The sequence below is a fragment of the Balaenoptera ricei genome, chromosome 3 (genome assembly GCF_028023285.1).
Source record: "Balaenoptera ricei isolate mBalRic1 chromosome 3, mBalRic1.hap2, whole genome shotgun sequence".
In the NCBI taxonomy this organism is placed as follows: domain Eukaryota; kingdom Metazoa; phylum Chordata; class Mammalia; order Artiodactyla; family Balaenopteridae; genus Balaenoptera; species Balaenoptera ricei.
In genome coordinates, this window is record NC_082641.1 from 43889662 (window position 1) to 43903394 (window position 13733).

The 13733-nt window shown below is 43.6% G+C and overlaps 1 protein-coding gene across 1 annotated transcript in view; it reads right to left on the reverse strand.

Annotated features, from left to right (window-relative positions):
• ANKRD55 (ankyrin repeat domain 55) overlaps positions 1-13733 on the reverse strand; it is a 92298-nt gene that overhangs the window by 23776 nt on the left and 54789 nt on the right. Inside the window, exon 6 of the mRNA XM_059919308.1 lies at positions 8099-8227. Coding sequence (XP_059775291.1) covers positions 8099-8227 — 129 coding nt within the window. The remainder of the gene's footprint in view (positions 1-8098; positions 8228-13733) is intronic.

The following is a 13733-nucleotide window of genomic DNA, read 5'->3' on the forward strand; positions in this document are numbered from 1 at the left end:
TGCTCTTGGGATCAGCGACATCAGTAGCAATGAAGTGCGCCTTGCCAACTGAGACCTTCTTTCAACATTAGGTGCTTTAAAATCCTCTCCTAGGAGGGTTGCCATGGTGCACCCTCACAAGAATTTGAGAGAGCCCTGGAGAGTACTAGTTTGTGAGCTGAGGCCCTGGCTCAGTGGTCTCCTGGTAACAGCCTTCCCTTCTTGGCAAAATGGGCTGAGTGTCAGTCAAAGGGCGTCTCCAGGCCTGGAAAGCCTTGGTCACAGACACCAGGAAGCACCAGGAGAGAAGAAATGGGATGTTGGCCAGAAGGGCCCTTAGGAAGAATGGAGAGTGGGTTTCCGTTTGGTGGGAATATCATTCAATAAGGGAAGAATGTTGTATAGATCTTATTATGGAGCTCTAGAATTCTACATTGGGTGGCCAAATGAGACTGTGGATTTACTTATTTTTGCTGCATTTTTGTTCTTTTTGTCCATGGGTAATCCATAAAGTACCTTCATGTACTCTGAAAACTGCTGGGAACTACTGAGTCCTAGTCATTTTCTCTTTATACCTCATGAGGGAGGGGAATTCACAAGAAGGCTTGCCAAGAAGAAAGTTGAATTAACGTACAGTAATTTTGCTATAGGAGACTGATAAAAAACAAGATTCCAGTATCTTGATTGTAGACTCTTATTCATTTATTTTATTTATTTTTGGCTGCGTTGGGTCTTCGTTGCTGCGCACGGGCTTTCTCTAGTTGCAGAGAGCGGGGGCTACTCTTTGTTGCGGTGAGCGGGCTTCTCATTGCGGTGGAGCACGGGCTCTAGGCATGCGGGCTTCAGTACTTGTGGCACATGGGCTCAGTAGTTGTGGCTCACAGGCTGTAGAGTGCAGGCTCAGTAGTTGTGGCACACAGGCTTAGTTGCTCTGAGGCAGGTGGGATCTTCCCGGACCAGGGCTCGAACCTGTGTCCCCTGCATTGGCAGGCAGATTCTTAACCACTGTGCCACCAGGGAAGTCCCGATTGTAGACTCTTTTTATTCTAGGTGATCTCCTAAGGAGTCTTAACACAAGATTTAGGACTAGTTGTTTATTTGTTAACGTGTTGGCAGCATTAATTCTATGGTGGGTTCTTCAGGGAGGGAACTCCAATCTCCATCCTTCTCTTGGAGGTAGGGGTCTGTTTGTTACATGGCAGTGACTGTACAAAGCGGACGTAAGGGTTTTAGGTCACATGGCCCTTTTAAAGGTCTGGGTGGTTTTGTGCTATGAGAACACTGGCCCGTAAGTTCAGCTGGAGCCAGATGTGTTAGACTGGAATGGAGCTGGAGGGGAAGTTTTACTAGTTTGTATAGCGTGAACACTTGAGAGTTGAGGGTTTGGGGCTAACTAGAGGACAAAGGGGCCCAATATCCTGGCTTGGAGTCAAGACCATCTTCACGGTTAGCCCCTTTGGACCCAGGCTTTCTGCTTGGCCTGACTCCAGAGGCTGCTGTATCCCAAAGCCTGGGGCTGACTCTCCTGGAGAGCAGGTGGAAGATAGAAATGGGGGGGTGGGGCAGTGAGGCATGGTGACCCTCAGCTGCTGAACTACTTCATTTCACAGGTGCTCTAATGATTAATATGGAAAAGTCCCCCACGAAACCTCCTTCCCTGCTGTGTTAGTGTGTAGACAGTGTCTAGCTTCTGCTTCTAGCTGTCTGGCAAGGTGACAGTCTCTAGGACATCTCTGCATTGCCCTTGCCACACCTATGACTGGGAATCTTTCTGCTGAAATGGAGTCTAGCAAAGAGTAACTCATAATAAATATTTGCTGAACAATGCATAAATAAATAAATAAATAAATAAATAAATAAATAAAAACAAGCCTTACCAACTATGGGCAAAGCCAAATGAAATAGAATTTTACTCATCCTTTTCTTAGCTTCCCTCTCTTTTTCTCACTATCTCCTGCCTTTCACTCTCTTTTCGCTTCTTTCCTCACTTGTGTTTACTCCTAGGTGAGTTCCTGTTTTTTCTCTGTCTACCTCATCCCTTTCTTCTCTGCAACCAAGCACTGGGGAGCTGACACATGCAGGCCACTTTAACTTAGGCTACCCTTCAAGACAGCTCAGTCTTTGCTCCCAGGGTAATGGGGTTGATTTCGTACATTTGACTTTCTCTTTGTTTACTCTGGGCTTATGTGGCTTTGTAGTTTTCCTCTTATCAAGCACTGGGAGTCGTGTGGCCTGAGTCTCTGCAGGCGTGGGGTGTGTTTGGGTAATGATAACCTCCATGTGCACTAGTTTCACCACCTGTGAACTGAGGGGTTGGACTAAATGACTTGTGTGGTCCTTTCCAGTTCTAAGGCTCTTCCATCTATGACCCGGATCCACTAGTCTATGACATTTATAATTATCCTCTGGCATTCTGAATATATTTAAAGTATACTTATAGGATTTTGATACAGTTCAAACAGTTGACCACAGATCTTGGCCACCACGGGAAGGAGGAGGATTCCATGCTGGACCAAATCAGTCTCAGGCACTGGGGTTGATGGTTATATTCAAGAGCTCCAAGGGTATGTGTATGTGTGTGTGTATAATTTCCTTAACCACATAACCACATACTGAATGAACAAACATGAAATAGTTTTATATTACTGCAGTTCTTTTCTTTCTAACCTCCCTTGAAAAATGCACTGAAAGAAGAGTACTGCTGAGGAAGATTCCAAATAAACACATTTTCTAGGATTAGGAGGAAGGAGCTAGAGGTGAGATTTGAGGGGCAGTAGATACTTGCCCTTCTCACTGACCTGCTGTCATATCTATCCTAGAATTCCTATCATTAGAAAAAACTCCTTGATACTAAGCCACATGGACTAAGGCACATGGACTTCCCTGGTGGTGCACTGGTTAAGGAGGCTGCCGATGCAGGGGACACGGGTTTGATCCCTGGTCTGGGAAGATCCCACATGCGGCAGAACAACTAAGCCCATGCGCCACAACTACTGAGCCTGTGCTCTAGAGCCCGCAAGCCACAACTACTGAGCCTGTGCGCCACAACTACTGAAGCCCATGTGCCTAGATCCCATGCTCTGCAGCAAGAGAAGCCACCGCAACGAGAAGCCTGTGCACTGCAACGAAGAGTATCCCCCGCTCGCCACAACTAGAGAAAGCCCACAAGCAGCCACAAAGACCCAGTGCAGCCAAAAAAAAAAAAGATACTAAGTTATTGCATTCCTGGAAGTTTCAGTTAAGCTGAAAATGGTATCTCACAGAAAGAACCCAATAAGCCACTGTTCCCACTGGCTTGGGATGGATAAACTTATTGAACTGAATTCAGTGAACATCTTTTTGGTGTTCACAAAGATTCACAAAGATCTGTTCTGGGTCTTGAGAGACATCTGGATGAGTAAGGCACATTGCCCTTAAGCACATAGTCTAGAAGAGGAGACACAGGCACCCCACTGATCGTAACACCAGTAATAGAAGTAAGGAAGTGCTAGACGGAGGGAAAAATTCTGAAAGCGAGCTCAACAAAGAGGGTGAACTTAGTTGGGCCTTGAGAAATAAGGAAGAACAAGTATAAATTCTGCAGTTAGAAGGGATGATGCAGGGAGTGCAAGAAGAAAGAAGCATTTCACCAAAAGGGAAGAGCATGACCAAGGGGAAGACAGGATGAATCTTTACGATGTATTGAGGGGATTATTAATATTCTAGTATGATTGGAATAAAGCCTATATGGCTTGAAGAGGAAAGGGCAGGGAGCAGGGTGGGTTGCAGAGAGGCTGTTCATGGCAGTAAGTGCAAGGCAAGGAGTTTGTTCTTTACCAGAAAACGGCACTTGGTGAAGGTTTTTGAGCCAAGAACCAGCAGCGACCATAATTGTTTTGGTGTAGTAACAGTTATGTTAGTGCATTCCTTTGTGATTTGTAGAAAGAGCACTTGGTGCAATGTGAGAATAGATTGGAGAAGGAAAGGGCTGGAAGTAGGAATACAGATACTGAAACTGTTCAGGTGAGAGACAGGGGAAGGTTGATCTAAGGCACTGATGGTAGGTGTACTAAATTGTCTCCATTTGTTCTTCCCGGTTAACTCTCCATCTTTTTTCATCCTGCTCTCTACCCTTTAGCATGTATGAATTGCATCAAATGGGTCCCTTTGCCCTTTGGCTTCTGGTTGGGATTGGCCAGTGAGTGGTACTGACAGGAGATGGAGGTAGGAGGAAAGAGTGATTGGGGCATTTATCCTCCAGTTCCCTCCCTGCTAGGCCACAGTTTGACTATTCCATCAAAGGCTACAGTTTCTGTCCTAGGCCCTTTCCTACAGCTACAGCTTTTGCCGTGTCTTAGTAACCATTCCCTCCCATGCCCTCCCAGATGCCCTAATGGCAACCTGCTGTTGTGTGTAAATAGCCTCTTTATGAATCTATGCTCAAATAATCCCATCTGAGTGGGTTGTTTCCTGCTGGGGCCCTGATCTATACAGTGGGGATAGAAAGGAGGAGACAGAGATGTGAGACCTGAGGAGGTGGAATCGAGAGGTCTTGATAACCAATTACACATGAAGGATGATAAGGAAGCAGTGTCCATGGGCCACATGATGGCCTTTGGCTTGGGCTACTGGGTGGATGGGAATGTGACGGGAAGGAGAGATCATGGATCCAGTTTGACGTGTCCATGGGAAATTATGGGAAGATGCCTGGTAGAGTTGGAAATGTGAGTTTAACGTTCGAGAGAGAGGTCAGAGCTGGATTTTGATCTGAGGAAATTCTGAGTAGAATGATAGTCAAAGCCCTAGGAACCGATGGGCTTTCTGAGGAAAGGAGAATGACAAAAAGATTAATGACTAAATTTCTGCAGTGTTGAGGAGTGAGAGGAAGATGAGTCCGAGAGATACCTGTGTAGACTCCTGATAAGCTAGTATCATCACAGATAGGCAAGAACATGCCCCGAAGGCACTGAGATTCCATCAAGGGAGACTGGATGCAGATACGGACAGCGTTCTGCTCAGTGTTAGCCCAGAGAGAGCCACGCAATCGGGTCTCCTGGGCAGATGGGGGAGGCGAACGAGGGCAATGGGCCCACAGGAGGGCACCACCAGCTACCAAGGGACCCAAGAAATGGGGGCAGAAGTCAAACTTAGTTTACTTTTTGGGCCCAATGTTTCAAATCTTTACTGCTTTGGTTGCCTGGGTCAAATACAGAAGCTTTATTAGTTCAAAGTGCTATAGCTTTAAATATGGTCTCATATAGTCCAAGAGAAAAGCAGGAAGTTCAGTGAAAGGAATTAATGACAATGGGAAATAGACTCATTCATGTGGAAAAACTTTATGAGGAGCACAGTGCTGGCCCTGAGTTATAAATGAAGAATAAGGCTAACGGAGGCCAGTATAATCCCAGTTGCAGCTGACATTTGGAATTACCCTCAGGCTTCTTTGCAGAGTAAAGGGCAGAATACACCACTTCTGAATTTTACTGCTAACCACAGGGAGGGAGAGGGTGTACAGTTCCTCCAGAGGGTGATTCTTAACCTTTTGTGGGGGGGGGGGGTTAGTTACAGATCCTCACTGAAGAGTTGAAGAAACTGTAAACACCTCCCTCAGAAAATTGTATGCTAACATCCTCACACATAAGCACGTGCAATATTACATACAATTGTAGGGGTCCTAGAAGGAACCTGTCTTCTTAATCTTTCCCCCCGCAATGCCAGATGCAGAATAGGTGCTCATGAAATTTGTTTTTTTTTCTCATGAAACATTTATTAAGCTATTGAGTATACAAATGTGTGAGGCATTATGCTTATTATACAAAATCATGGTCAAAATGTAAATATCTTAGGTAGGAGTAGCTAAGGTTTTAGAACCCATTAATATGAATTCATTTATCATAGTAGTTTTCAACCCCAGCTGGACATTACAATCTCCTGGAAGAAGGGAAAACTTTAAAAATTACTGACACCTAGGCTCCACCCCAGACAAACTGACTGAAAATCTAAGGGTGTGGGGCTTGGGTATCAGTATTGTCTAAAAGCTCTTCAGATGATTCTAATGTGCAGACAGGACTGAAATCAATGTAGCAGGTTAAAAGCTATAACATTTAGTAGAGAGAAAGAATATAGTATGTAGATGTGGGTATGATAACTAAGCTTTCATGGAGGAAATTGGGAGCCATAATAAAAATGATAATCTCTTCCAATTACAAAGAATATTACATATCACTGTCACACGCACGGTCTCATTCATGCCCCAAAGATACACCTATAGTTAAGCCAAGCAGGTTTAGGTGACTGTTCTCAGAACAAAGCCAGCTCTGTTCATGCAAACTCAGATCTTCTGAGTTGAGCACATTTTTCTTTGGATTTTGCCAAATTGCCTCTTGGAGGATCAAAACAAGGGTTCCCACCCATGAAGAGCCCAACTCAGAAGGTCTGGAGTGGGGTCTGGGAATCTGTTGTTTTACAAGCACTGCTGATGATTCGACTGCAAAGCCGTCTCCCAAGCAGCAGCTCTAAACTGGGCTGTGGTAGAGCAAGGTGGAGCAGAGGAGGCATATCAGTCAGAATTCCCCGGGGAGATTTTTCAAAATGCATCTGCATGAGCCCCATCCCAGATCTATGAAATCAGAAAACAGGGGCAATGGGAGTGAATATACAGAAAAGGCTTGGTTCTGATACCACTCTCACCTCAGCTGAGAGCCAACACATGTGGGATACATCTTGGTTGCCCAGCCAGGCTGCCCTGGGGCCACTGCTCCAGTGGTGACCCCTGACCAGCCAGAGGACTGGGCTCTGGGCAGGGACTGGCATGAGGGGGACAGGGCAGCTGATTAGATACTGAAAGTATGGAGGAGGGCGCTCAGGGCAGGTGAGGATGACAAAAACATGCTTTGTTCACTTCACAGTTTTGCAGGGCTGGCCCTGCTACAGGGTAACTGAAGCCAAGTTTGTAGGAACAAAAACAGAGTAGTTTCCAAATCACTTCTGTTTTGCCCTTATCTCAGGCACACATGTCAACCCTGAAAGTGCCAGGTGCCCTTCTCTGCTGTTGTGTGGCATGTGAAAACACCTGAGTGAAACCACCATCAGGGCGTGCAGAATCACAGGGACCCTGGCAGCAGTTCAGCAAGGGTGCCCTTACTGGGCTGATAGAAATAAACAGTGGGGATGTCTAGGTTAGGCATGAAAAGACAGAACGGGCTAGCAAGTTTGTTGAAAGGATGCATAGTATCGCTCTCCTTTCAAGGACAGAAGAGATAACTCTTAGTTAATCATTCCCTTTGAATGATTTCCTTAGAAAACACTTCAATAAGTGTTAGCTATGGCCATTCTTTCCCCTTAGTCTCAGTTTTCCCCACTTTGTGTTTTGTGTTTTTTAAAAATTTTTGGCTGCACTGCACCGCACAGCACATGGAACCCCCGACCAGGGATCGAACCCACACCCCCCGCATTGGAAGGTGGAGTCTTAACCACTGGACCACCGGAAAGTCCCAGTTTTCCCCCCCTTGGACTGTAGATTTCTGATTTCTCTGGTCATGTGTACTGATACAGATTCCCTTTTGGGGTAGTGAGGTAGGGTTATGAGTCACAATTTCCATTGTTCAGAGCACCATTGTTCAGGGTCACCTGGAATTACTCTGCTTCAGAGGATTTGGAAGGAAGAAGAGAGTCATGGTCCAAAGGCTTTGAAGGGACTTTCCTAATAATTCTTTGAAGGGTTATCCTGGTACACTGTGAGCCAGCATCAATTATTGAGATGGAGAAAGAGAGAGTGAGAGAGGGGTGTGTATGTATGTGTGTGTGTGTGTGTGTGTGTGTGTGTGTGTGTGTGTGTGTGTAACAGCCGAGGTGGGTGATATTCTGTAACTCCTCCCCCTCTTTACCTTGGCAGGATTTCTTCTCAGCAACTGATGTACCCAAATCCTCCAAAGTGGCAGGTTTGCTGTTGCTGCTCTGGGTATGAATGAAGGGAAGAGGGCAGCATGTATCTTACTTGCTCTGTTGTACATATAAAGGCCACATCAATGCTGGGACTGTACCTTTGAAAATTCCATCTTTCCGGTCTGACATGCTCAGAATTGTTAACATTGTTTTACACCATTTATACTTGAGACAAGCCCACTGGCTAACTTCTCACCTGCACAGCCCAGTGGAGAGCCGTTTTAAAGTCTTTATCCACAAGGGTGGGGTCTGCCCCCTTCTTCAGCAGCATTTGGGTGTGTTGAGGCCGGTTGTGGAAAGCTGCCCAGTGGAGTGGTGTCATTCCCTACAAAACCACAATCAGAGGGACACAGATGAGCACAGGATATCAGGCAGGAAAACGGAGCACACTTTCTCCTCAGGCCTGAGGGCGCCACCAGGTGTGCTGGTTGCCGCCTGTCAGTTCATTCGTTCCTTGGGCCATTCATTCAACAGATACTTATTGGGCTTCTACTTGGTGCCAGGCAAACAGGTGTTAAGGATACTACAGTGAATAAGATAAATAAGATCCTGTCCTCATGGGAATTACACCGTGGTAGAGGAAGATAGATAATAAACGCACGCAAACAAGCAAAAGGATTTTCCAGATTGTTGAATGCTATAAAGAATGTACTTGGGGTGCTGTGAGAGAGTAACCACCACGGGGGTAGGAACTGTTCTACATGGGCCTCTGTGAGCCGGGGTGAACTGTGGGAAGAGACCAGCGAGCAACAAGTCACTAAGGCTGGCACCCGTGATCAGTCACGCTGGGATGCCATCTCCCGCCACCAGGGCAGGGGCGCTGTCTATTTTACTACGGTGTTTCCAGGGACTGAACCAAGGCTAAATAAATAGCAGTTGAATGAATGAATGAAAGAATGAATGAATAGGGAGAGGAGGAGAAAGATGTGAGATGAGGTTGGAGAGAGGCAGGGCTGATCCTGGGAGCGTGGGATGGGGAATACCCGGTATAAGGCATCTGGATTTTATTCTAAACTCAATAGAAAGACAGTGGGGGATTTTAAGCAGATGTTGACATGATCTGATTTACATTGTTTAGAAGAAATCACTCTGTGGCAGCTTGGAGAACAGATCTGGATGAGTCAATCTGGTGAATCCCACCTTCTTTCAGAGCTTAAGGTCACACACTCTAGGCATCATTTACTAATAAGATAAGCTTCTTTTGGGAAACATTTGCCAAAAAGAACCAGTATTATTTGGGAGTGTACTATGAAAAGATGGCCTCTTCTCCTTGACTATGGCTCTCAATAATATGAAATGTATCTAAAATGATTCTAGATTAAGATGCCTGGTAAAGGGAGCAAAGGACGTAGGTAGCTTTCTCTTTTTGGAGCTGTCTCTGCAGGTAACATAAAGATAATGTCACCGCCTTGGCTTTCTCTGCTCATCCAAGATGAGCTGAGTGGAGGAGATGGGCCTCAGCCTAGCTAGGAGTGCAGAACTAATATTATTCCAGAATTAATATGTATTGATCTAGAGATCTTTATGAGTCCTTATGTATATTATCTCACTTAATCCTCCAAACAGCTTTTTGGATTTAGCATTGTGGTGAAGTCCACTACATGCTCACCAAACTCTACTTCCTCTCCCTCCAGGGCGCATAGTCAGTCTACACTCCCCAGCCTCCCAGCAGATACATGTAGCCACGAGACTGAGTCTTGACCATTGCAGTGTGGACAGAAAGGATGGAAGGATGGAAGCCCCGACCCCTACAAGGTCTGTCTAGAAAACAAAACCTATGTCGTCTTTGACATATTTTCTTCTCCTCACCTGACAACTGAATGTAGAGGAGGACAAGGCTCAAGAATGTGCTGGAATCATGTGATTAATCAACCCAGGACCCTGACTGATGAGGTCGGACAGGGTCACCTCATCAACCAGCACTGGGCTATGAAGCAAGCAGGAATTAAGCTTTTATTATGTCAGGCCACTGAGATTTCGAATTGTTTGCTATAGCAGTTAGCCAACTCTGACAGGTGCCACTGTCCTTCCCATTTTGTGGAAGAGGAAGCTGAGCTCTAGGGAAGTTCACAAGTCTATGATCGAGCTGAATCTAGGGTGTGATGTTTGTGGGGCCGTGAGATTAGAATGTTAAACCCCCTTGACCAGTTCCATATTCTAAATCATTACATTATGGTCTGCTTTCAAGTTTCAAGTGTCACATAACACTGAGCCTCCAGATACTCTTAAGGATATTTCAAGAAATTGGTTCCATATGGAAAAGAATGCTGGTCTAAAAACAGTGGAACGTCTTGTTCTTATTGCAACAGCTGAATATTACTTGGGATTCAGAATAGCTCACGGCATTTCAATGGGTCCTCTTCATTTTTTAATTTGGCCCACTGGAATTAGACATCTGGACTCCAGGGAATCAGATTCTTTTTACTGTGCAAGGATTATTCCCAGTGCTAAGTCCCATTTGCTTCAGAATCATTGGCTTCCTTATGAAGTGCCACCTGTATCCAGGGTTAAAGACATTGGAGACAATTTTGAAGTCACTGGGGTGTAAGCTTCAAGAAGGCAGGGCCCTTGTCTGTCTGAATCCCTGGAGCCTAGAACAGTGCCAGGCACATTGTGGATACTAAGTAAAGGCTTATTAAATGAGTGACTTCTTACTGTTCTTGATTGAATTTTTTGCTCTTGTAAAATTTGGCTTTGCTTTCTAAAATCATTCACACAAGAAACACAGACAGAACATGACTTCTTTATAGAAAATGAACTTGTCTGATATGATCATTGTTACCAACTGTTCAATTGAAACCTTTTAGAATTCCTGATGAGCGCTCCAAATGAGGTAGATAGCAATCACTACATGCAGAGATACAGATTTAGCAATATGAGAATTCAGTGTGAAATTGTGAATTAAACTGTCATTATGCACTGTTAATCCTTGTCTCCTAAATATAGCTTCTAGGCTTTAAGAGTTATTCTCTTCAAACACCCTTCCCCAACCCCCTGCTGGAAAAAAACAAAAGAAAACAAAACAAAACCCCCCACCTCCTGCATGCTTTGGTAAATGGTGGGGAGGAGCACTACCATTTTTCATATACCTACTTGGTGCCAAGAACTTTATTCACTTCACTGAATCTTTACAACAATCCTAAGAGATGGGTATTTTTAGACCCATTTTACAGGTGAGGAAACTGAAACACAGCTTAAATACTGGGTTGGCCAAAAAGTTCATTCGGGTTATGGAAAAACCCGAACGAACTTTTTGGCCAATCCAATAATTTCCCTAAGGCCACTGACTGGTTACAAGGCAAAGGTGGGATTCAAATCCAGGTCTCTCCAACTCTGGAGGAAGATGCTTGTTGCACACATCAAGCTAGTAGACTTTCATTTTGGAAGTGAGCTCAGCTGCTGGACAAGTTTTTTCTTTGTGATTTTAGCTAGATTCAGGGTCTTCTCACTTTCTAGAATGGTGATTCTCAGTAGCATAAGGGTTGCCACCCTTTATTATTATTTGTTTCATTTGGCATCACCTCTAGTTTTCTTCTAAAAGTGCAGCTGGCAGATATTTATTTTTGTAAGGTATTGAAATATACATATTCTCCCCCAACTCCTCCCCTAGCCTGGAATTTGGGATCAGTGTTATAAATAACTGTTGATCCTCTGAGTGGCCCCAAATCAAGACTTGAAATACTCCATTACTTCTCTAAATAATAATATGTTATATAATATAAATTTGTGTATTTATATTACAGTATAAACAGGTTTCAAAATTCACTCAAGTCAAGGGAAACTTCCTGTTGCTGTTTTTTTCAATTGGGCTAATGAGAAATACAAATACATCCTCTTAGAGTTAGTAAGATGAAAACCAAAACTGTTAGAATCAGCTCAAGTGCAGCCCTTTGTATTGCACAACACACTTTGTTTAGGAACTTTTTCCTACAACTGCCTCCTCCTTCCTTCAGCTTCTATTAACACAGCTAACACATCCTAGTTGTGTTATGTTAAGACTCTGGTGGCCATTTACGGGGCAGACTTCAGGCTTGGCAATTGGCATTTGCACTGAGCTGTGATAGGGACTAAGATTAAGCTGTGATGCACTTAAAGGCCGAGGCTATGGCTCATTCACTGCGATATGCCCAAGCACACATTAGTTGTTCAAGAAGTGTTCATAGGAAGAATTAATTAGTGAATTGCAGGTTATCCAGGCTCCCTTGAATTCATGGGGAGTGTAAGGTACTAGAGTCTGTCGAACGCAAGCCAGCCACCTGTGTCCAAACTGTGAGGCTCCTCATTGAGTCCCTGAGGACTCAACTGGGCCTTCAAAGAATCTAAGGGCTGAAAATCTAGGAGCTACCTGAAGATATATTACAACAAACACCCAGACGACTCTTGTAGCAGTAGAATTCCACTTTGTTGAAAAAGAAGTATTGGCTCAAACAGTGAAGAGTAACTTACATTCATTTAAGAACATAGCTCTCTAGAATGTTTTGGAGGGAAATGTTAAGTTTTGGTTGACTTAGGATCCATTTCGAGATAGCTGATAGGACTGTGTGTGGTGACTGTTGGGTGCATAGCGGGGCTGTTTTGGAACAGGTTCTTGTACAGATGAGTAATTCTGTGCCTTGAGCCTGTGCCACCAACATTTCAGTTAAGGGCTTTCAAATCCTATTAGCTTCTCAGACCTTTTTTCTTTTTTTCCAAAACCACTGTAACTTTTATGTTTTATGAAGCAGAAATCTGATGAAGTGCTTAGCAGTTTTCATGTTTCAGAATTGCACTTTTAGACCAGCTCTTGCAGACGCTGAAAGACACAGAGAGAGAAATGTGTGATGTGGCTGGGTGCTTGGTTCACCCCTCGCCTTGGTGCACTGGGGGTAGAATTTTAGCAGGTGTTTGAAAGATCAGCAAAACAATTCTAGATCATCTGAAGGATCTAGAATTTCACAGAAGTCCAGTTTGGCTCTGTTTGACATTTTAATATTCACACATTATTAATTTTGTGACTACCTCTCACAAAAGTTATAGAGGGTCTTCTGTATACAAAAGATTGGAATAAGTGATGTACTTTAAAAGATTCTTAAAAAACCTAGATGGTTAGAAGTGCTGTAATGAAAGCCATTTTCTTCAAATTTATTTGGGAAAAACCTTACAATTATAGATCACAAAGATTAGTAGTGCATTAGCAAAAAAAGCTTGCATATTAATATTGCAAATTTGTTCTTTAAAATAGTTTGATATCTGTTATTCAATATAATTTTTTTAATTCTATATATTTTATTTTATGTAATTTGAAACATTTTTCTGAGAAGGGATCCATAGGCTTCCCCAACATACCAGATGTGTCCATGTCATAAAAATGGACAAGGACCCCTGCCCTAGAATCTACAGTACCTTTTTTAAGATCTAGAATAATATAAAATCTTATTTTTTTGAGAGGAGATTTTGGAAATAACTAAAAGTCAGCGGGAGTCAACTCTGGTAAATAAAATGGGTCATTGAGTTGGGTCAACAAAACAAAGAGAGAAAAGGCCAATAAAATAAAATTATATGACTTTTTCTTGAATTTAATGATGTAATTCTCTATTTATCTAAACATGTATTTTTGGGGGGACTCTACTATGTGTAAGTTACTGAACTAGATTCTAGGGACACAAAGATAAAAAATACTGCCCCTAGAAACTTATGGGGAAAGGAGGGTCGGGGGAGAGAGGGAAGTGAGGGCTCCTAAGTAGTAGTGACTCTACTCCACTTGTTAAGGTGTTCATTTTTAGGATAAAAATTCTGGTGCATTAAAATTTTTTTGCTTTATTATTTTACCTTTTGCCAACTGTAAAATAAAA